Source organism: Botryllus schlosseri, chromosome 11, assembly GCF_051294905.1.
Source record: "Botryllus schlosseri isolate E-star chromosome 11, Bs_hap1, whole genome shotgun sequence".
Taxonomy (NCBI): Eukaryota; Metazoa; Chordata; class Ascidiacea; order Stolidobranchia; family Styelidae; genus Botryllus; species Botryllus schlosseri.
Genome location: NC_137246.1, coordinates 22,579,711 through 22,604,040, shown reverse-complemented (window position 1 = coordinate 22,604,040; position 24,330 = coordinate 22,579,711). Strand labels below are relative to the sequence as shown.

General features: G+C 41.6%; 3 protein-coding genes across 4 annotated transcripts in view; all 3 read right to left on the bottom strand.

The window, feature by feature from the left end:
• LOC145450513 (broad substrate specificity ATP-binding cassette transporter ABCG2-like) overlaps positions 1-24,330 on the bottom strand; it is a 169,857-nt gene that overhangs the window by 21,841 nt on the left and 123,686 nt on the right. The window contains exons 2-16 of one of the 2 annotated variants that reach the window (XM_080329034.1): positions 22,763-23,196; positions 22,639-22,698; positions 21,929-22,046; positions 21,709-21,864; positions 18,469-18,626; positions 15,763-15,914; positions 15,047-15,193; positions 14,035-14,189; positions 12,657-12,749; positions 12,442-12,590; positions 12,289-12,378; positions 11,458-11,582; positions 9,994-10,238; positions 9,476-9,603; positions 9,123-9,415 (exon numbers count right to left, since the gene is read on the bottom strand). The exons of the other annotated variant lie outside the window; for it this stretch is intronic. Of the exons in view, the coding sequence (XP_080185160.1) occupies positions 9,265-9,415; positions 9,476-9,603; positions 9,994-10,238; positions 11,458-11,582; positions 12,289-12,378; positions 12,442-12,590; positions 12,657-12,749; positions 14,035-14,189; positions 15,047-15,193; positions 15,763-15,914; positions 18,469-18,626; positions 21,709-21,864; positions 21,929-22,046; positions 22,639-22,698; positions 22,763-23,124 (2,289 nt within the window). The 5' untranslated portion in view covers positions 23,125-23,196 and the 3' untranslated portion in view covers positions 9,123-9,264. Of the gene's footprint in view, positions 1-9,122; positions 9,416-9,475; positions 9,604-9,993; positions 10,239-11,457; positions 11,583-12,288; positions 12,379-12,441; positions 12,591-12,656; positions 12,750-14,034; positions 14,190-15,046; positions 15,194-15,762; positions 15,915-18,468; positions 18,627-21,708; positions 21,865-21,928; positions 22,047-22,638; positions 22,699-22,762; positions 23,197-24,330 lie in introns of those variants that run through there. 2 annotated transcript variants of the gene reach the window in all.
• Positions 37-1,574, bottom strand: LOC145450516 (mitochondrial inner membrane protease ATP23 homolog). Its single transcript, XM_080329037.1, has one exon. The coding sequence runs from the start codon at positions 1,108-1,110 to the stop codon at positions 412-414; it is 699 nt and encodes a 232-aa protein (XP_080185163.1). The 5' UTR covers positions 1,111-1,574; the 3' UTR covers positions 37-411.
• On the bottom strand, positions 1,975-3,545 carry LOC145450930 (small ribosomal subunit protein mS29-like). Its single transcript, XM_080329420.1, has one exon. It carries the CDS (start codon positions 3,424-3,426, stop codon positions 2,152-2,154), a length of 1,275 nt encoding a protein of 424 aa, XP_080185546.1. The 5' UTR covers positions 3,427-3,545; the 3' UTR covers positions 1,975-2,151.

Here is a 24,330-nt window from a genome sequence, read left to right as displayed (position 1 = left end):
CATACAAAGCTACCTGTTTAACTTAATTTCCAAGCGCTGAAGAACAAACTGTTAATTCAGAGGAGTAGGCTTACAACTCTATGCTACACATTCATCTTAGCTTTTAACGGGAAAAACATTGGAAATCTATCACAGCATCGAAAAGTTGGCAACGCAAAGCAACTCATTTTCACTGACATTTTCCACATGGCAAACCTGGCATTGACAATATACATCCGTGCTCCGTGCATAATATATATTACATTTATCTAAAACATAACGATCGCGCTTAATCTTACGCAACGATATCTTCATGATAGTGATATATAAATACAGGATTCCAAGACTAATACTCGTAATTGACTTCTCGTCTACTTAATTATGCCTATTCCTAGCAACTAACAGCCACAAAATTCAAGACTTGTCGATAAATTACGGATCATATCGATTTCTGGACTGGTAAGCTTTGAACGCAAGACGAGCATCGTTCATAGACAGTGGAATCCTATCAAACGGTTCCGTATCCTTATAGCATTTTGTAAATAATTCATCTATCAATATCACAGATTTTTCCATGCTCCATTCTGGGTGAAGAGATTTGAACGATCGAAGCGCTTGTGACTTAACGCATCTCTGATGGCCACGGCGCGATTTTCCAAACACAGCCGAAGGGAAATTGTTAGCGAGCATACATTGCCCACTGAGGGCAGCCGCCCGAATTTCCGAGCACATCACATGTTTTGGGTTATTGTAGAAATCGACATTGCCGCGACAGTGATCGAAAGCATGCACCAGTTCGTGAGCTAGAGTCGAGTGCATTTCCTTCAACGCCCTTTTTCGGGACATACTCGCAAACTTGTTTTCGCACAGTACGATTTCGTTGTTGGCAGCGTCGAAGCCTCCGTAACCGTCGAAAGACTTGCAATCTTCAACAACAAAATGTTTCGGCAGTACTGCGCATCCTTGCGATTCCATCGCATGAAGTAATATGCGGAGAAATGGGCTTTCACGTTTGCTCGATAGTGTCTCATTTAAAATTTCGCAAGTTTCTGTGTAAGCCCTACTTTCTCTCGATTCGCGATGAGACTGAGCTCCTCGCGTATCTGTAGAGCTCATGATATCTTCAACCATACTCAATCAAGGAGATTACCGCAACTTTTTCTTCAAAACCTTATTCAAGCATTGCTTCAGAACACTAAACTCTTTTTGACAATCGCCTTTTCTCAGATTATCCCACTCCGAGACGCATTTGCCGTACGCTAGGGATTCGGCTCCACAAGCTTGCAAAGCCGACGGCAACTCTTTCCAGAGATAGTTCCTGCTTTTTATAAAAGCTTTCGGATCATGTGGCATAATTAGGCATCTGGTGTAAGCTGAAAAAACAAGTGTTACAAATAAATTGCGGCTAAAGAGTCATGTGACTACCGCAATGTGCGTAGTCCTTTTAGTTAATCTGGTTCAACTATGTTCATTATGTGGAATTGGATAATTTGACAAGTATAAAATTTAGGAGCATCAAAATATAATGTATCACTGATTCAGAAGCAAAATTTGTGGCTGGATGAGGATAGGATGACTTGATATGTTGGTTAGTACATCTTCTTCATCAAATATCAACGGGAAGTATTGGTCATCATGATATTTATGTATACTATTAGCATACACTTGATAATATCAGTCCAGGTTTTCATGACAAATTCGTTTTCTTTAACAATAATGACTTTCCTAAAATGATCGAATAACGATCTATTACCCTGTTACCGGTAATAAATAGATCTGACCAAAAGTGTGTGAAAGTGAAACACAGATATGTAGTTCGGGGGAATAGGGTCAGAGACGAGATTAAGATGGGGAAGTTCAGCATAAGATTGCAGCGAGCCATAACCAGAAGAATAACAGTGAAACTTTTCAAATTCGTTATTGACCTAATTAATTTTAGATTGGCATATCCATTATAGACATAATAGAGAATTGAGGCCAGTTACATGTATCTTGTTTACATTGGTGTTTGCTTTAGAATTCAAAAATCAAGCCTGGGAATATCTCGGACTAGCAGAAAATTTGAAGCAATTCCTGTGCCATAACCTAGCAACATATACCTTGTGACATGCAGAATGCAAAATGAATACTAAAGAAATATTGTGGCGTAAACACGTAGGCCTTCACAATTTCTCACACAAAGCCGCCGCAAACAAGTTCTAAATTCAAAGGATTGTTACATGCCATATAAACAATCTCTTGCTTTCCTTCGTTAGTTAATGCCGTATCCAAAACCCACTTCCTATCCTTATAGTACGCAATCTGAGCAAGCACTTCGTCATGGGTATAGTTCGGAACCTCGACCGGAACGTGCGGGTCCAAAACATCAAAACCTTCCGATCCGATGATATCGTAGATTAAATGTCCCTCGAGCATTGCGGATGATTTCTCTTTTTCTGTTGTAAATTTGCCACTAGAAGCGACTACAACCGCTCCATTTGTCCATGTATTAGAAATGAGTTTTTTCAAGTTGTAAAAAAACGCCAACTCATTCGGTTGCAAACGCTCGCTGGAACCGACTTTCTTTTTCAACCAAGTCTCCGAGAACAAAGCCTCAAAACAGTCGATAGTAACCAGTGTCCGTGGCCGATTCTCTGCAGGTATACACCGAATTTCCCTCATGATACTTCCGATGACGTCTGTCGCGATTCTTGGACGAGAAATGCCCAGATCCACTAAATTCTCCAGCGCCTTTCCAGGTTCCGTTTTCTCCCTTTTAGTCCAAGTGTATTCTTTAGTCGTAGTTATATTTTTAAGGAGTTGACTATTCAATTCACGAAACATACCCAACCATTGCGTGGCCATCAGCGGCTGATCATATCTTTCACTTTTCCATTGAGATTCCAAGACCTCATCGCGCTGAGTGAGTCTAAATCTCGATCTGTACATGTTCCAAGCCCATGCGTACATTGTAGGTAATATTAGCCATCCCTCTTTCATACAATAATGTGTGATGTGCTGTAAAGTCATGCTTTTACCAGTTCCACTGTCTCCGTATAATAGATACCGTTGCACAGGTCTGGAGAAGTCAGAATGTTTCAAATAATTTATAACCTCTAGGGCTGGTCTGCGTATCATGACGGCGCATTCGTTGAATGCCTTCATGTCTTCAAGATATCTCACGGAGAAGCCATTCCCCACACCTGGGTTCGGACAAAGCCTGCTAAAATCTTCTGGAGGTATGGTGTAAAAGAGTCCCACGTCATTCAAGTCATGCCTTGAAGGCTCGTTGTGTGAAGGCCTTATCTGTTCTGGTAAATGTATTTGCCTCTCGCGGGCTCTAACAGGTAGTTGTTCGCTTGAAATGCAACATTTGCTGGATGCAAAAACTGGTTTGAACACAGGCCTGAAGAGTTCGTATTCCAGTTTCGTACAGAACTTCGATGCCTTAGCGATAATCGCGTGCATGTTTTTGGCGAGGAGCTGGCAAAATCAGCTTGGATTTCTCACCTTAACGTCTGTAATCATGCACTTTGTTGCAAACTCTAACGACATTCGACAATGCAAGTGAGATCTCGGCAATACATGCAGGCTGGCACGCACCTCCAAGTGACAGCGGTGACGACGGGGTGCGCGTGAACGACGCCAACGATGACGACGGAAAACTGCACTGCCAGGAATGAAGAAGACAAAGCGAAAGGCGAGGGTATACTTCAAGCAGCCCCCAGCCACGTTGGTTATTTTAGAGATACAGAGAGCCATCATCGACGTGACACAACTATGTCAAACACATGGGCTTGGTCATTTTCTGCATGACTCGTCAGCAGTCAACAACATCAACATTGAATAACATTTCAATGGAAATTTCAGAGAGATAGTTATTAGTTTGCTCTGTTCATTTTATATTTTTGATACATCTGATGAATTGAAAACAAGGAATCTACCTTAAGGAGGGTTAAGTGTAGCTCTGCGAAATACCTTGTCAAGCACTGACAATCCATTAATACATCATCATCATTGGTTTATTAGCAATTTTATCAGTTCAATACACCACAAAAATGCTATACAATGAAAAGTTAGGAAGGTGTCGAAATGACTTGAAGTAGTCTTTGAGATCAGACACCCACTTTGGCCTAGGTGATGTAAAGATAGGGCATGCACACGGAAAGAAAAGTAAAAGAAGTTATTATAAAGAAGCAAGCGACAAAAATGGGGGTGTCGTGTCACGGGGGGCGAGATCGATAGGTCAGGTCGTGGCCCGGTAATCTTGGGGCGGACTAGTATTCATTTAGTATAAATTGCTTGTATGATTGGCAGTGTTCAGTACACTGTAACGCATAATTAGGTCTAGCTATTGAACGTAGGTTTAGTATACTTCAATCAAGAATGCCCCCTCGCGTCAGCACCAGTGTATATGTATATGTGTATTGTGTATGTTCAGTACATTCGTCAGTCAGTTAAAATTCAACAGATTTCGGCAGCGGCAGGCTGATGACCGTTTGAACTCAGGCATATATCTAGGTATTTCTGCGTGAACCTATCACTATAGGGCTGGGCAAAACCGAGTACCTCAGTGATTCAATTCTGAATCACGTAATATGCTTCGAGTCGGATCGAGCATCACACAACAGAGTTGGATCAATTGTAATTTGTAATTGAGCTGAATGTAATTATTACATTTTTCAATGTAATTGTAATGTAATTGTAATTGAAGTATTTTTATTTTGTGTAATTGTAATTGTAATTGTAATTTGACAAAAATTTTGCTCAATTACAATTTTTATTTCATTAAATTGCTATTGAGACCTGACAAGCACAACATAAAATAATTGACTTATAATTAGGCTTACCATACGCGTCCTCTTTTAAGAGGATTTGTCCTCTTTTTTGACTTTTTTGAAAGTGTCCTCGGAGGACGCCCTTTTGTCCTCTTTTTTGAGATTTTGTCCTCTTTTTTGACAATTTAGGTCAGATTTAGAGCAAATTGCGAGTGATATGCCGCAAATTAGCACAGAAGTGACGCTCCGGCGGGTATTTCGGAGTGAAAAACGGTGATTTTAGCTCTGAGCGAAAAGATGACCTTTTTTTTTTAGTCAACCGATCGCAAAGTGGGAAAAATTCACCGGTTTTGGGGAATTCTTGCAAGTTGCAAATTTCTGAAAGGTGTCCTCTTTTTAGATTTCCAAAATATGGTAAGCCTACTTATAATGCATGCTCTTTAAATGTCGACAAGGAATTTGGTGGATCCATTCGCGGAAGCGGGCGGAGTTTTTTATTTTTACCGGTATGCTGGCCTCGGCTGCCATTGTAACAATTACTAACCAACGGATGGATTCGCAACACGTGACTCACGATTGAATACTCCAAGAAGCGAACTGCTGAGCCGGCTAAAAGCAGCAGAATTGATAGTCCCATAGCTGGCGATCCAAGCGTCGAAATTTGATATGTATGGTCCTAATCGAAAGCTAGTGTCGCACTGATTCCGCAATAAAAGTATATTTCCAGGCAATGGTACCATCCCAAAATAGTCGTGAAAGTCTGGGAATCGGCATTGTTCTGAACAATCGCTGGGCGTAATTGGTCATTGTTGTGGTCATGCTGCTGCAGCGCTCTCACTTTTCAGAACAGTCGGCCTTAAACGGCTATTTTGGAGCAGTTACATTGCCCTGACGAGATTTTAATTTGTATTTTCGGAATTAGTGCATCAATAGCTTACGATAAAGACCAGATGCATCAAATTTGGACTCTTGGATCGCCAGCTCTAGGACTACAAAGTTTGCTGCTTTTAGCCGGCTCTGCAGTACGTTTGTCGGTGCATTCATCCGTGACTCACATCTTGCGCATCTATCCGTGGGTTGGCAATCTACAATACGATTTCAGATCACGATGCTGCATCGTTACTTCGTCTTGCTAACTAACCAGACCACTGGATATTATATAACGTCTTATCTGACAAAGCACGGTTTTGTTTTTACTCCTCATCCTAATTCCTACGTCCCTCGATAAAAATAATATTATTTCTTTAATTATATACTATATACGCAAATCCAACACGTGCATATATTATAATACTTTTTTCAACGACATACTGCATACTGGAATAGTTCGAAAACGTTTTTTTTCTTTTTATTAATTAACGGGTATTTGCGTATCATGAATGAAACATGAATAGGCCTACTTGAATTGTTACGACGCTACGGTTGTCAAGGAGCACGGTTGAATTTATGATTATTCAATTACATGCTCAACAGCAGCAATTGTAATTGTAATGTAATTGAAGCATGCACGGAGTAATCGTAATTGTAATTGAAACATGCATGAAAGTACTTGTAATTGTAATTGAACTGAAATAATGTAATTGATCCAACTCTGTCACACAATATCTGTATTTGTTAATGCAGGGTGTGATCAGACTAGTTGACCCTACCCAGAGTCATGTCAGTCACACCCTGTCCTATACCATTAAGTTCATTTATTGTTGTTTCATGTGCCAATGATGTTTTCTTTACGGTTGGACAAATCAATAGATATCTCTCTCTCTCATTATGACGTCGAAAATACAATATGTCAAAGTTCGAATACTTACCTTTTACGCGACCACAAAGAAATAATGCCCATCACATTAAAAATACTTTGGTATTTTTTCGATCATAGCCTACCGATTTCATTGCACTTGGTGGCTATGTTTGTTTGTTTTTGGGGTATTCATGGTGTTTGTCGACTACTATGGTCATTTACACCATGCCGATATTCTTCTTATTTTCCGTAACTGCCGACTTATAGCACGGCCCACCTCTAGGCTTTTGTAAGACACCGCTGACGCGATGAAGTGGCGAGCACTGGCGTAGCAGTATGTGCTGCCGCCCCTGGCTCTCGCTTAAAATGCCGCCCCACTAGCTAGACCGCAACAAATTTCGACATAGATTCATGTTCAAACAATCTTGTCAATAAAAATAATTACAAATAAAATGCCGCGTCTCAGCCTCGCCGTTATTTAAGCCAAAAATATAATAGAGACAAGAAATAGCGAACGAATGTATTGTGAAAATAGAAAATCAATTGCCGCTTCAAAGCAAAATCAGCGATAATATCCCCAAATTCAAGTTTTTGAAAGTAGTCTCTTTCCATATAGACAGAATGCATAGAGCGGATAGCCGATCATCATTCCTGGTAGAACGTAAATAAGATTTAATCAGTTTAAGCTTTTAGAAGAAGCTCCTCACACAGCTCGCATTTGAAACACCAATGGTCAGATAAAGTTTCAGACACGGGCATAAATATGGTGTCGAATCAAGTAGCTTTGCATTAACTAACCACTGTGTCCACACTCGCCTACGCGCTAAGCGCGAAAAATTTCAAGAATTCATGATTGAATCGGTCAGTATCATCGGGGATTGCATATATATTTCTATAAATTTTTATCCCCTTCTGCTGACGTAATCAGATTTACCGGTAGAGCTGAGTGAGATGTATTTGAAAAGGTAGAGCCCCTCAATAATAATTAAACATCTTCGGGCGCACACCCGTTGACAGGAACGAAACAGCACTTCGTCAGGTCCCCAAAAACTTGGGTCTTGGGCTCCCATAGGGTGATAACTAGGGCTGGGCACAATGATTCGAATACTCGAATCTGAATCGAGTATTTATTTTCATGATTCGAGTCGAGTAGTAAAAGACGAATTTTTCGAGTACTGAAATTATACGCTCTTTGCCACTGAAAGTTAATTTATCAACAAAAATTATAGCTTCAATACTATTTTTCACTTTGGCAGACATGAAACCTTGATTTGCCGTACCGCAGCATACAAAACAGGGTATAAAGTACTTGTACAACGCCACGAACGTTACTAGAAATATCACATTTGCGAAGTCATGATTATCCCACAACATTGTCACAAAGTTCAATGAAATTGGCATGGTCGAAAAATACTTAGTATCGTTAATGTGATGGCTAACAGGCATCGTGTTCTTTGTGTTGGCATAAGAGGTACTTATTTGAACTTTGACATATTACATTCTGTTATGACGTCATAATGAGTGATACTCGAATACTCGACTCGAAGCATATTACGTGATTCCGAATCGAATCACTCAGGTACTCGAATTTGCCCAGCCCTAGTGATAACCCCCCCTCCCCCATCGTGTTGATCGCTTTTCCCACGAAATTAGCCGTGCTGTTTTAGTGAGCCGGCGCTAAGCGCGAAATTTTTCCATAATTAATGATAAAATCGGTCAATAAGATCGGGAACTGCATATATTGCTATCATTTTCTTGTCCTCTCTGCTCACTTTATCAGATTTACCGGTAGAGCTGAGTGAGGTGTCTTGGAAACTGTAGGCCCGGTAAATAATAACACTGGTCAACACATATTTTTAGGCAGACAAAGTAAGAGTGGTTTTGGGGGCTTCTGAATGGCACTGATTCCGAATATGACCTTAGTTTTTCCAAATTGGCTCTTATAGTGGAGATAACCCATGGGGCTATTTTTACCCACATCCCCCATTTTCGTGGTAATGACCGATATAAAATCGGCTCAAAAAATACTCTATAATTTATGCTAATTCACGAAATAATTTTGGGTCCCCTTCGAGCTCGCCCCCCCCCCCCAATTGGGGGGTTTGGGGTGCGGCAGTTACGGTCCTGCGTATCGCATCTCCGTCGTCAAAGCATCTCGATGGTGCAGGCGAAAAAGAATACCATATATCTCTCTCTCACTATGCAGCCTCATTTTGCCGCCCCTGGCGCAGAGCCAGAACCGCCAAGTGGCTGCTACGCCATTGGTGGCGAGGAGGAGCCTAGGTAAACCTCCAACACTTAGGTATGGTTGGTGACTATGTTGTGATGATGTTGACTTCGGAAATGTGTTATTTCCAGTACCGTTCGTAGCTACGAGCTATATGTTTCGTACGCTACGATACAGCGAATCAAGGTTTCAAAGCTTCAACAGTTAAAATTAGTATCGGAACTATAATTCTCGTTGATAATTTGATTTTCAGTGGCGAGCAGCGTAAAATTTCAGTACTCGAAAAAAGCGACTTTTAATACTCGACTCGAATCATTAAAATGAATACTCGATTCAGATTCGAATAGCCTACTCGAATCATTGCGTCCAGCCAGACCATCACACTAATATCCCGAAAAATTCGGCAAACTCGAGAGTACAATAGAGTTTATAAAACTTTATTCGCAAAATTCAAGAGCAATATGAGAAAGAGTCCAAAATAACACTTATTGCACCCACGACTCGGCGGCGGCTGACAATCAACACAAAACCGAAGTCGAGCGAGGTAGACACGCAGTTCCAGGTCACTTGTACTTCTTCACCCGTCTCAGCTGAACGTAAGACATGATCAAAAACCCGACAGCCATCGCGCTGAGCACGACAATATTGATCCACAAGTCCCACGCGGTGCCGTACGGAATCCCTTGCGTAGTCATGTACATCTCGCCGGTAACGCTGCAAAATGGAAGAGCGCGTCTAGACATCTAGCGTTTTCTACACATTTCGGATACGAACCATTCGGCAATTGGTCCGGGATATGCTGGATCCTTCGATATGCACGGGTATTGGGAATCGGGAACGTAGTCCGGGGCTGACGAGTTGGAAATAAATGTCAAACCAGACAATTCGTTGACGGAAAGAGCCTGAATATATGCGCGAATGAAATTGAAAATAGTTTGCATTTCGGTATCGCCTTGATTACAAAGGGGGTTCGGGTGGTCAGAGTTGCTACCCAAGTAGAAGTGGAAGTAATGGCGTACATCTTTAATTATCTCACAACTACTTTATACTTTTCAAATCCCAATTAAAAAATCAAGGAGTTTTGCCGAAACAGCTGCTAAGTTTCGCTTATCAACTGACGCAAACTGACACCAAAACTACTTTTTATAATTGTAAAAAGCAAGTAGAATTGAAACTATTCTAAAACCATACCCATGTGACTTAGTAGTTAAGAAGGCAAAACCTGATTGAGCAATACGAAAAAGTAGAAGTATATCGTTACTGAACCTATGGAAATAATTCGCTACACTCACGTTTATCCCATATCTGAAAATACTGAGCCACTTGATCCACTCCAGCCAGTCCAGCATCGAAGTCGTGTTGGCCAGGAAGCCCCCGAACATCATCATCAACAAGTAGGGCACCGCCACCAGTATATTGGCGAGTGCGAACACCCGCACTGAGGCGCTGACCAGGAACGCAAGCGAAGACGCCGCCATGGCTGTCATGACTAGAGTCAGCACGAAAAAGAAGAACTTGCCCGCGTCCATTTGAAATCCTGCGGGAGATAAGTTACGATCACTGGGTCGCGTACATGCACACAAGGTCATAGCAGAGGTGGTCACGTAGTCGCTATTGCTATACTCTACACTGAAATTCCATATCATACCACCGACTGGAGAAGGTGCCCACTCCTGTACCAAATAAAGCTTTCACTTCCATTCCAATGTGTGAATATGAGTGAAATATACCCAATACTAATGGAGATAAATCCCAGGGCTATAGTGGGTTATATTTACGTATAACACCTTTTGGGGATATATTGTGCACGATAGTACACGATAAGGATAAGAGAACGTAATTCAGAACCATATCGTGATTTTAAATCCTGCGTGCATACCTTCCTGCTTGCAAGCATCATTTGGATTAAAATGTTGCGTCTGATTAATACCATGGTGTAGGACCTAGGACGGTAGGTCTGAGGTAAGTTTGGTGTACCACGAGTGTATATTCACACCCGTATATCACAGGTGACTACCAGCCTTTTTCGCTAAGAGCGCGGTGCCACACGAAAACAGACCCACTACACCCATGGGATATACTTTCACGAGAATAGGTCTATTCGACTCCTTTTCGCCCATTGGAAAGGCGTCAAAGCACAATTTGGTATATGAAAGTGCAGTTTACCTGAATCAACCCTACAATAGGGTGAAAATCAACGAATACACTTCCACACGTTTTTCGTTAACAGTGTATTGGAATTGGAAGTATTGTCGTAAATTTTTACACAATTACAAGTATCGATTTGCAAATCTACTCCAAGTATAATCAGACAACGAAAGGCATGAAAATTACTCAAGTGACTATAGTACGGTCGATATCGTTGACATTGTGCAATGCGCATACTCTTAGTAATAAATCGGAAGTGGCCAGACTTCGAGATTGCAAGATTAATCTTTAAGACCCATGCAAAACGGCTAATGACGCTGAGAGTATGTGGAGTCTTCGAAAATATATTCAGATATCGTGATAGGCTATTTCACGCGGCTCTTCTGACAATTTCATTTACGAAACCGGTACAAACTTAAACCAAAAACTACTTTTGAAAATCCAAATCCAAGTAGTGCTACGCCGAAAACCGCCAAGTAAAATAGTCTAAAATCGAAACCAACTGAGAAAGCAGTGTGCGTAGGCAAAACCTTCTCGATTACTCAGGAAAACTAGAAGTACTTCGTTACCGACCACATCTGGGCGATAAACAGCGAGGTTTCACGCACCTGTCATGAAGTATATGATGGTGCTGAATAGAATGTTTGGAATGAGCCGGTTGGGAATCAGGTCCGCGAACACGAGAGCGAGAAAATATACCGATACCCTGTAATATCCGCTAGCCGACTCGTGCCTGTAAAAAAAAGTATATGGAACTACCGACCAGAAGGCTATGCCTTATATTACCTCGGGCGTGAGCACCGATACTAAATCGAATTTTACTACTCCCATTTTTGCCGTGGGTTCACTTCAGACTGAGTCTAATCGCACTAAAGTGTGCTAAACAAGGCGCGCGAAATACGAGAACAATTTAACTTGTACATTGGATCGCTACGTAAGCCCGCTACACATGCCGGGAAGATTGAAATGCGCTATCGATCAGGTAAACATCTGCCAGCTCAAATAAAGATCAAATATTTACTAGTAGTTGAAAGTAGAATGTTAGCCTGCATGTGTCATGCATATTTTGTTCCGAGTATCAACGATTGCGTGAGATTTAAGAAATGTATTCTGCCGAATAATATAATAATAATTAAAAAAACCGAATAATTTCGGCTGACACTCGCCAACAACTAGTAGAGAATAGCAAAGAGCATTGTATATCAACAATTGTATCAATATCAATATAGTGTTCAATTGTATATTGATGTTCTGTACTTCCGAGAAGCTCTGGAATAAATTCTTGTCGGCATAATTAATCGTACTGTGAATTGGCATGGAGTTAGTATTCTACACGATAAGCCTTTTCAGCCGTTTGCTATTTTCTAACGCGCAGATATCGTACTAGGGTTATCAAAATCACAAAAAGGCAAGGGCACGATAACGTAAAAAACACTCACATAAAATGCGCGCGCTGTTTTATAAACAGCTCCAACGCTGACAAATTCGACATCACTTGCGACATGATGAGGAAAAAGAAGCAGCCGGCCCTGTAGGCAAAATAACCCCGTTTCATTGCGTGGCAGAATATCACTAACGAAGCAAACACCAACCTGTTCTGCAGCCCGATCGGTGTCAGGTCTAGTTGGAAATATAACAACCCCATCAGAACGCCGAAAAACACCATCATAAACACCTGTGCGACTGATGTCATCGGGTTGCGTATGATATTTCGTACCGTGCGACCTGACACGTATCCGAACTGTAGAGACGCGTATCGACAACGGTAAGGTTGGCCAATGGATTTCGAAACGCGCCCATAACCAACCTGACTGAAAAATCCGTTGGGGTAACTATCCATGTCCGTTCCGAGTCCGATGGCCTCGAGTTGATTTGCATTCATGTATTGTTGAAGAATAACCTGCGCAGAATGTGTCGCGTACCAGTTTATGCAGTAAAACAATATTACGTCATCAGTGCGTTACGCTGAGCCTATAGGCCTGGAGTCGATCTTGGATTTTGATTAGGCAGATTAGAAGTAGCTTTAGAGCACTTCCACTTCTGCTCGTAATGTTTTTCGGTAAAACTACTCATTTTTCACTATTTGGATTTTGAGAAGTATCAAGTAGTTTTGGGACAACTTTCCATCACTTTATGAGTGAAATCGACATATGAAACGCGCGAGGCGTGGCATTACTAGGGCAAGTTTTTGCAACTTTTGTAACTTTTTTTACAGCTTCCGGCATCTTCCTATACGCACGCGATTTACGTGGTATGACGTTTTAAGCTGTTCGTAGGGATGTTATATTGCAACTTTTTTCTACTTTTCATGCAACTTGTTACTTCAACTTTCATCGAGTATTGCGCAAAATGTAAAGGAGTAATTTATAAAACATGCTATAAACTATTTCAAGTATGATCCTATTCTCTTTGATTTGCATAGCAAAGCTTTGCGTGTGATGTGACGTGATGGGTTAGCTGCGTCCAAATGTTATCTATGACGCAACGGCAGCCCCAGCCAGGCACGACAGTGCCAGAACTAAATTAGAAGTAGAAGTATGACTTGGCATTTGGTCAAGCCCGCACAAACGAAAACAGGTTGTGACTAGTCTTTCGAGGTCAAGTTTTGTTGAGATAGCTTTGTTAGTTAAACTGTGTGTTTATAAAAACGCACACGTTATTTTGCAAGTAAGAACCGATAACCTTGATATTTGTTATAGACTGTTAATATGACAATCTAAGACAGGAATGTCCCGTTTGAGATTTTTGTGCTGGCCCGCTAGTCATTTTCATTCCTAACATACTATTGGAACATTGACTCTTGACCTAAATAAAATGTACCGGTTGGTAATAGTATAGTATGGGAGCCGTTACTCTCTCCGTTCACCTTTTTTATTGGTCATGCTTGAGTGGAAACGTAAGAGAGATTGTTGCGCAATAACGCTTCCGCGACTGATTGAATAAGGCTAGAAGATTCCTAGTTGTTAGTGCCGACACTTGTTTCCGTAGTGCAGAGTTGACTGTTTGTACTCTTAAATGCAACTTTTCTTAAAATTAGGCGTAACTTTCTTTCAAAAACGCGCCCTAGTCATTTTGCGTTGGTCGTATAAAGAAAAAAGTCATTCCACGGGCTACGGTCTGCCAGTAGAGTTGCTACACCTTAATAATATATACGAGCAAATTCCAATTCATGTGTTCGCCTGTACCTGGAGCGCGTTCTCCTCGTCTCTCGCCATCTGCGAATTCACGAACCCGTAGAATAACTTGTCTCCTTCCTCGTCTGTGTTGTTACTGGCAGGCATCATGTTGATGGCGGAATGGTCGGTGGCGACCGTATCCGCCCATTTCCCGTTGGAAGTACCTAACAGACGAATAGCGCAGCCGTGATGACACGCCGCGACTGTACCCAAATTTACGGTTCGAATAGGCATCACTCAGGGCCTGCTATATAGTAGGCCCTGCATCACTCAATCTCGATTTACATAATAATCACTAATCAGTTGGGAATCGAATTGTAACTAGGTCATATTTCCACGCCTCGTTAAACCAAACAAGCTCGCCAAGAAGAAAAAAAATGTGTAGCAGAACAAAGCATTAGGTCTTCCATTGTATTCTGCCAGGATCACAGGGCTGTGATAAGTGCGTTTAGCGGATCCAGCCGAAATTTGGCAAATAACGAATTCCCAGGTCAGCGATAGGTTAATGGCTGTTTGCGTCAGAAACATATTGTCAACTATCTGGCTGGTTTGGGTAAAATCTAGTACCTTGGCGATTCCATTCATAATAATGTATCAGTCTATAATAGATAACCAAACTATGGATCACTTATGATGACGTCATAAAAATATGGAAGTTTGAATATGCAGCAATTGTGCAACCAATGAATAAAACGCGTGTAATAAGCTACAGTGAAGATAATTTCGTATTTAACGATAATTTCGTATTTAACGACAATTCCAATTTCAAGGCGGTTTGAGACAATGCTGCGGGTTGGTCACTACTTCACAGGAATGCTGTTATAACGTACGTAACTTTGCGCTGCGTGTTTTCGAGGCTATGATGCAACCGATTGAGGCTTCACGGCTTCTACAGCGGGAGGAAAGATCGAAATTTCAATTTCAGCAATCTAAAATATCGTCTATTACTACTACCCCGACTCCAATCATTGGACACAGTCCTATTCGCCCGCAAGAAGTGCACTAAAATCAAGACGCTCACCGTTCTTCTCCAACTGCGCCTCTTCCAAAGACTCCTGACCAGCGGACAGGGTTCGCATTCGGCCTAGCAATTGTGCGGTTTCCAAATCCCCGCCCACTATGTCCAGGAAGAAATCGGCCGGGTTGTGAAACTGCGGGCATTCGTATCCTGAATGTCAGAACGGAACGGGTTTTCGGTGAGCTTAGCATGGACTCGGGCTCCACAAGACTCTCGTGGCATTAGGATCGGCTTTGCAAGGGTGGCGTAATGCGCTAGAGGGCGATCTCCTCGTTACCACGACCGCGATACCATAAACGCCGCGATGGAGCATATATATGTGATATCAAGTCAATTTTAGCGGACCCCGGACCGAGTCAAATTTCAGAAGTACAGATTTCAAAAAGATTAACAGAATCCGGGACTCGACTCGAAATGGCTACATGTTTGAAGAGCTATTCTTAATGGCTAAAAACCCCATTTAAATATATTATCATTCGATCAATTCAAACGGAAAGCTTACAGGCAACGAATATTCAAAAAGTATAAAGACAGCGAGAGTTTGATAAATCGGCACGTCTTTGTAGGTTATCATCGATCGCATTGCAAAATCCAGTTGACCGCAAAATCTACCACATAAGTCTGTCAACGACTCGATACCCATTGACCAGTAGACCCATATGTTCCCGATTACGGCTAAATACCCGCGCAAACACAGCCCGCGGAATTAGACCACTTACCAATAGACGCGAAATGGTCCACGGCGCGCGAGGCCTGGCCTCTGTAGATATTACGGCCCGCCCGCAGTATAATCAACGAGTCGAACAAGGAAAATATGGAATACCGAGGCTGATGAATGGACATGACAATGTTTCGGCCGTCCTTAGCCAGCCTGTGTCAGATAGAGTACGAAGTTAACAACACAAAAGAGTCGGGCAGAACAATGCGTCGTGAATATATTCACAATGAACTGAACGACATCAGTAAATATGAATTGCCAACAGTGCTATAACGGGCATGAGCGGCTTCAGCAAACATCCCTTCGACTTTTGTGCCGGAGGTCAATGCAAACAAGTACAAGTTTGTAGGAGTGCATTATATTTTACGATCGCAAAACCGGTACCTTGTCGAAGAGAAAAATGAACTAAATGCTGGCAGCGACCAAAAACGACCGCGAGCGTATTCAATTAGAAAATATATACTTATACACTGGGTGATTTGGTTACAGGCCTAAGCACTATAGCAGTCTGATGATCACTAAAACCCATATCTACTCACACCGACGCACTTGTATAGCAAACGACAGCTCATTGCACTGTTGCAGACAGTGGACTATTGACCTGCAATTAACCGCCATTTAGCACTCCGCGAGTCGGTACCACTCGGTAGAGTCATGCCACGAAGGGCAGAAATGCGAATATCCAGCACGTATTGGGAACATAATTATCACAAAAGTTATGTCCCCGCCAAGATGTATATCATGTTTCGCACATTAACCTCAAGTTACAAAGACAGAGCGCGGACCCACGCCAATTTCACATCTTTCTGCTTCCGAAGCGCGTTCAAGATTACGACAACATATACTGGCTTGCAATGGTTGATCGTGCTACGAACCGAGTATTCTGTGCCAGAGATGGACTTTTCTAAGTTCGATTAGAATTAGAATTATAGCTACCCATTTTTTCAAAAATTAGGTTAGAATTACAATTACCGAATTCGCGAAAACTTGGAAATTGAATCATGTTCAGTTCGTATCAAATCGGCGTTAAGTTCATTCTCATAACCAAGAGAATGAAAAATGCCTGTAGTACAGCGAGCGAGCTCTAATTAGCCTAATTAGACAACTAGAATTATGTAGTTGTCCAATTCTGCCCTTCCCGTAAACTACGACCGAAATTTCACAGTAGAGCCAAATCTTAAAATCAAGACCAACCAGCATCTAAAACTATGGCCACGAGAGTGCGAGACAACTCGGTGGACTCTAACGATACTACAGAGCACAGGGATATCATTTATGAGGTTGCAATACAGCGATTTACACTACTCACCTGCTATTAGCTATGAAATGCAATGGTTAGAAATCGAGCAGTTTCTGGATAGCAGATGGTCAGCACATGCCATATGGTTTGTAGATTCGCTAATTTGTGCGAGTTTATGCAACTCAAGTGAGTCAGCCCACGATGACGGATCGATCCTGGGGGAGGCCTCCATGAGATGCTGACACTAGCGATATTATTGCCTAAACACGTTGCGCGCGCAGTGGTTCGGCACATTGCATGGATTACAACAAGTCCTACTTCATCATTCTACCAATAAAATTTAAAGAGCTACTTAGAGGTACAGAACCTCAATATAAAATTGAATAGTATATTCATATTGAAATAAACCCGAACCTTTTCGGCTGACACTCTTCAGATGTAATCGTAAACAACTAGTAGAGAATTGAAAAGAACATCGTACATCAACAACCGTATCACAAAATATAAATATAAATTATAAAATTTAGCTGCCGAAAATATATCACACCATTTCATTGGTTGCCGGTGAATGCGGCACGTTGAGTTCGGCACTGGACGGCCCATAATCCTAATCCAACATACCGCTACACTACCCTAACACAAACCTAGCCTATTACCAGGGCCATTTTTATATGACCTTAAAAAATCAATAATATGACTTTACTTTTTGGAAAATTTGACTTTATATGTGAAAATCGTGTATTTTTACAAGCGAACGTCACTCACGCAACTAAAGAGTAAAACATACGCAACATAACAGTAATACACATCCACTGTTGTAGTACAGTTTCATGTAGTGTGGAATGCTAGAGTCTTTAAAGTTACAATTTGGACGTAAAAATGACTTTGGTAAGGAAAATGAGCGCCCAGGCGAGACTGCCAAAATTACATTTTCACTGGGTCACCTTTTTCAGACTATTAATTCTGTGAAAGTTACCGACAGTGAGTTTTTCGGTAATGCCTTTGGTAAATTTAGCAGACCTAGGGGGTTTGGGGTGTGTTATTTAACTTTTTTGGGAGGGGGAAGGTAATCGCTATGCTGTTTGGCTTTATTGGTGTGGTGGGGGGATTATTCCCGCATTGCGTAACTTTGTTGCTGTGTGACGGGAATAATGTAATTTGTAACGGAATCGACATACTTTCCGTTAAATGGCGAAGTGGCGAATGTGACAGCTCTGCAGCAACCTTTCGAGTATCTGATACCCAAATAATTCAACAAAACTTATATATGCAACTTTTTACTACAACTTTTGTTGAAATTAAGTGCAACTTTCTCGTGATTTTAGTGCAACAAAAACTTGCCCTAGTAATTACGTTTCTAATGCCCAAATCACGAAGTACCGATTTCACCGGTGACCATTTGGTTGTTATCGGCGCGAATCTTCCTTAGCCGAGTACGAAATGAAACGGTATCTCCGCGGGCATTACCTGTACAAAAGTAGAACGATCGAATTCGCGGTGTTGGCGTCCAGTCCGGTTGTGGGCTCATCGAGAAATATCACAGGCGGATCGAGAATAAGCTCCATGCCGATGTTAACTCGCTTTCTCTCGCCGCCGGACACGCCTCTTATGAATTCGTTCCCGACCTGCGTTGCAAATAACGGACTTGCGAGAATGGGATTGGGAAGCTGTTTTGCGTCGAATGTAGGTCAGTCGGTAATATGGGGGATGTGAGGATTGCAATCAATTCGCAATCAAGCAAAGGTATCGATTTTTGATGAGGTGTTATCGTGTGTTTTATCCTTTCAAAACAGATTAGGATCAGAATTACTGAATTCGCGAAAACTTCCAATTGAATCACAAATTCTGCTCATATCATTTATAGTTCATTCTTATCATCATCAGCATTGGTTTATTAGCAAATTTTATCAGTTCAATACACTACTATGTCATATCGAGCCTCCCGTCTACCTTGCATGTCACATTTCACTGATTACATTTGTGTAGTGTTATGTTGATATGTAATGTATACGAATAAAGATTCTCTCTCTCTCTCTCTCTATACAAAATGCGATTCAATGAAAAGACAGGAAGATGTCGAAGCGACTTGGAGTAGTCTATGGAATCAGACACCCACCTTGGCCTAGGCGATTTAAAGAGGAGGCATGCACACTGAATAAAAGTAAAGAAGATAGTATAGAAAAAAGAAAGCGACAAGAAATAGGGCGGCATGTCATGGAAAGCGAGATCGATAGGTCAGTCGTGGTCCGGTAATCTTGAGGATGGACTGTATTTAAGCACGAGAGTAGCCATACCGAGCTTGGCTCGTTAGTCTCCTGTAACGTTTTCAGGAAAACCAGAAATTAGATTAGAATTGAACTTAAAGCATAGAAACATGTCACGAATTTGATTAGATTAGACTGTAAGCCCGAAATGAATTCCATACATACATAATTCCGAACTGATGTGAGGTTGGACCGACTTTACCCGAGACCTCTGATAACTGCACGGCGGGTATTGTTTGAAACGAATTGAGTCACTCGTCAACAACATGGGTGCGGTGCAGTGTTACATCACTATTTATATTCCCTACGAAGCAAGTGACATTCTAATCGCCGATAACGAGATGATTGAGCATGATTTAGGTGGCGCCGAAGCACCGTAATGGTAGCATAATATAATCAATTGTTTGAGGTCAAAATTAGGCATTGCACAAATGAACATCCCTGACGGAAATTGATGTAAGAGTAACAGCCCAAACGCAACTAAGCGCCTTAGAACGCAAATTGAACTATCGCAATATTGAATATATTATGGAGTAAGAATTTCAATGTTAACGGGTGTTTTGAGAATATATATTATGCTAGGTGCTAGCATTAGTACCATGGCCGGTATCAATCACATTTGGCCCGCGACCCATTATTATTCCACTCGCGAGGATAACTATGGCATTTTGTGCAGTACATACTGTATCTAATTTACGGTATATTTAATTGAAAATTGAAAATACTAGCTTAAATTCAATTGTCGTTACGCCAACGTTACGAACTCTTAAGCTTGCCCATCAGAGACCATACGTACAGCACAATTTATAGAATTTTGCATTCAGTGCTTCTGTACCTCAGTTGTTCATATGTTAGAGATAAGCGGGATTAATATTTTCGAGTCTATATCATGTTCCGGATTTCAGGTTCTGAATCAAACTCGTATCTAAACGCAAAATTAATTTCGTACCATGCCCGAACCAGACTCCCGAGTCCGGTTATGGCACCCAATTCATCAAATCCTCACCCGACTCAAATCCTAAAATCCGCTGGTGCCAAAACCAAATCGATGCTGAGCCACAGTTCATTAGAACCGCATGAATGTCTTCGCGTATCGGTAGCGATTTTTTCATATTCGTGACCTCGGGTCGGGAAAATTTTCGCAATTTCGAATTAGCTTATTCATTAATTTCACGAAAAACAAATCACATTGCTTTGGTCAGCCTTGATTGTGTTTCGGTAAGCAAATGGAATGCCGCCTTTAGTAGGAATTTAAAACCCCATAACATATACATTTTCGTACATGTCGACGGTATAGGAGCGATTGAGAGCTAGTACTAACTATACTACGTTGAGTGCTCCAAAAATGTAGAGGCACTTTGTTACCGACCACCTTCGAGTTTGTTTGTATATATGTGAATGTGGCCGACCAGCAGATAAGAAATATTATGCCCATCCCTGATATATGCAAAATTGACCGCGGAAAGTCTAAAATGTGTTATGAAAAATGCCAGAGGCACTATAGTACACGTTGCATACGCTGATACGATTACACAATGAGCTTCCTGGGGGCATTTTATCCCGGGACCTAGGCTAGGTTGTGCCTTTAATGCCGCAAATTTAGTTAATGTCAAGATTGGATATTCCGACGAATCTGAAACATCACTAATCCATAGCGAACTGACAAATTTTATCACAGCGTAATGCACACAGATAAACTTATATGGTAGGAGATTTTTCAATTACTCTATATACAAAACAGTCTACAAAAGTTCCATGTCGAACAGAATCGTAGTTCCTATCAGCGACAAAACAGAAGATCAATAATGTCGTATAACGAGTCTGAATACTGCGATAGTTCGAGAAAAGCATACCGGTTTATAAAATATGCAAGTGATGTCTAGTACTTCCATAAAAGACTATATCATGACCTTCAGACGCCTTTGCGTGTTTTTATTTTATCGCAACATCGCAATATTCTGGAATTGATCAGATCAGATGAATGGTCGGGAGTTCGCTTTCCAGTATTACATAACACAGCGAGAGAGGCAACGTTAAGTAAGTTACGAAAGAGTTTTGCTCTACGAGGCGTGCCATTTAGGCCGACAAACCGTGACAAGGCAATTGTACATGGTACAATGTATGGAGGAAGCAGATGTTGTTAATAAGATTACATTGTACAATGTACAATTGCCTTGTCACGGTTTGTCGGCCCAAATGGCACGCGTCGTAGAGCAAAACTCTTTCGTAACTTACATAACGTTGCTTCTGTCGCTGTGTCATGTAATACTGGAAAGTGAACTCCCGACACTTCATCTGGGTTGTCCGACATATGTAAGTTACGAAAGAGTTTTGCTCTACGAGGCGTGCCATTTAGGCCGACGAACCGTGACAAGACAATTGTACATGGTACAATGTATGGAGGAAGCAGATGTTGTTGATAAGATTTCGTTTTGCAACCCACCTTCGTATCGGCGCAGTCCTGCAGGCCCAGTTGGTTTATGACTTGGGTCACCTTTTCGTTGCGTTGTTCTTGCGTAAAACGCGAATTGGAAAGACGCAAATTAGCGGAGAATGCCAAATTTTCCCGTACGCTCAACGTTCCCATGACGACATCGTCCTAAGTTTTTTAAATTCGTATAGATGTCCACTTTTTTGGAACCCGTAGCCAAATTTTCATTCACCTGGACCACGTATCCGCTCATTAATCGAAAATCGGACGGCTGCGGTTCGCCGTTTAGCAGAACGCAACCGGCCTTAATTCCCGCGGGATCTTTACGGCAGGCCAGTATATCCAGAAGTCTGCAAGAACGTGTCAAACTGTATAAGTGTATATTCGTAAATGTCACCAGACCGCACGTTAGATAATCGTTGAATTTGTCGTGAATTGTGAACTTGTGACCCTTTGAAAGCTTGTGCGCAATATGATCAATAAGCGCGTCGTAAACCACGAAAGCCGCAAAGCGAGACAGGTGACTGAGCCAACCGAAGTGATATATTGATTGAGTAATTATGACGTTAACAATAATAACAATGGGTCAATTTCAGTAACTCAGCCTATCAGCAAGCAAACTGTCTTTACTGTTAGGAAAACTCAAGTACCAACAGGGCAACAGCGTAGTTACTTTTGTTGTACTGAATGATGCAACTTATACTGCTATTGTAGTGTACAATTCGTTAGTGCGAATAGAATTGAGTAATGTGCGGAAACGGACATTGGATGACGACGCAAATGCAATGCATCACTGACTACCAGCAATTTAAAGAAGTATAATGGCTGAAGCGGAATCACCTTTACATGGTTGCTCGGCCCTCTCTCTATACAATAAGTAGCAACAAGGTGATTGCTAAATTACAAGCTTCACGAAATATGAAGTATATCTCCTGCACTTACGATGTTTTTCCGCTTCCTGTAGGTCCCATTATTGCATTAAGTCCAGGGCTCAGCCGGCCACTGCGTAAATTGTAAATGCATATTACAACGCGACAAATCTCGCGGAAATCACTCGCAACCGCACCTGACATCCTTCAGTATTTCCTTGGTGCCCCATTCCCCGCAGCACGGAACGTCATTCAACTTTTCGTTCACTTGGTAAGTAATATTATGAAAAGTGATATCTGTCCGTTTGGCATCGTTAGCTAGCCTGCCGGCCGCGTACGGCGAGTCTAGAGCGGTGGTCTTGTTGACCATCTGGGCTGTACTTGACGCAATCGAGCTATCTTCAATACTCAAACAGCATTCGTCGTCGGAATCGATTGGACTAACGAAAGAGTCGGTTCTATTGACGCGCTGCGCGACACTCGACGATGGGCCAACCTGAGATAGCCCGTCAACGAAATCATCGTAGGCTTCGTGGTCGGCAGCCTTCGTAGCATCCATTTTTTCTATTTAAAGTTTTGATTGATCCAGGATGCCAGCTAGCGGTCAAAATATTGAATATAAACTGATAATCTGAATGAATAGATACAATTTGTTGGATGAACGACTTTTTGAAAATATGGTCCGTACAAAGCACATGTAGGCGAAAGATAGTTACATTTTCGTATGTACCAGTAAGGTGCCTGTACGATTGAGATGCGAAGGAACCGAGCAAAACAACGACGTACATAACTGAGAAAAACTACAAGTATACTATCGACACCAGTAGCGAGTAAAATTGTTAACGCTTTGTTATCATTCATAGCGTAGCCTACACCGGCTCGGAGCTGGTCCATACGGGCGCTAAAGGATATCCGGGCCACACCCATAACGTTGATAATGGCCAGCACATAGCCCATGTATGTTAGAGTTGCCATACATCCGGAATTTCCCGGAAATTCACTGTAAAAACTGCGTTCGGGAGGAAATCCTCAAATACGCCTAAATGTCCGAAATTTTGAAGGCTTCAGGTAGGCTCAAAGTTTTTTCGTAAAGCAACATAAATAATAATATTTTCAGGCAGATTTATGCTATTTGAAATTTTTGTTCGCGCTGCGCGCGATTTAATACAACATATATTGATATTACTATCGGGACCATGTACCGCCCTAGCAAAAAATGCAAACAAAAATAAATAAAAATAACCATCATTTACTGGAATAAGAGTAATTGCATTAGTAATTATAAGATAACGGTATATTCCTAGAGTTGGTTAAGGTCGTTTGGATGCTTTAGTTTAGTCAAAGACAGTTTTTTTAAACCTCGGGGTCGTTTGCCTTTCTCCTCGGGATCGCGAAGATGTTGGACGTCATCAGCTTCCAAAATAGGCCGTGACCCCGTGAGTAAGTCGGGGCCAGCTGAATTTTTTTGGTAATCAGCCTATCATTTTTTGAGCTGGACCGCGGAACATTTTCAAATTGGAAATGAGCTCGCGGCCATAAAAGGTTGGAAACCATCGGATGTGCAATCTACTGGTGTATTTTATAGTAATATATGGAAGAGCTAATATTATCGACTGAATTCATTCACAAATTTTAACAAGCAGATGCATATAGTAAGCTCAATTCAAAACCTATGTTTCACTCCACTAGTGTATACAGTCGATAAGCGAAGCTTTGATAGTGTGACGTCATATTGACCGTCAATGTGATCATACCGCATTGTAAA

What these genes read in the sequence shown, in the direction of transcription:
- LOC145450516 (XM_080329037.1), bottom strand. Translation starts at nt 1,110, where the DNA reads ATGGTTGAAGATATCATGAGCTCTACAGATACGCGAGGAGCTCAGTCT.
- LOC145450930 (XM_080329420.1), bottom strand. Translation starts at nt 3,426, where the DNA reads ATGCACGCGATTATCGCTAAGGCATCGAAGTTCTGTACGAAACTGGAA.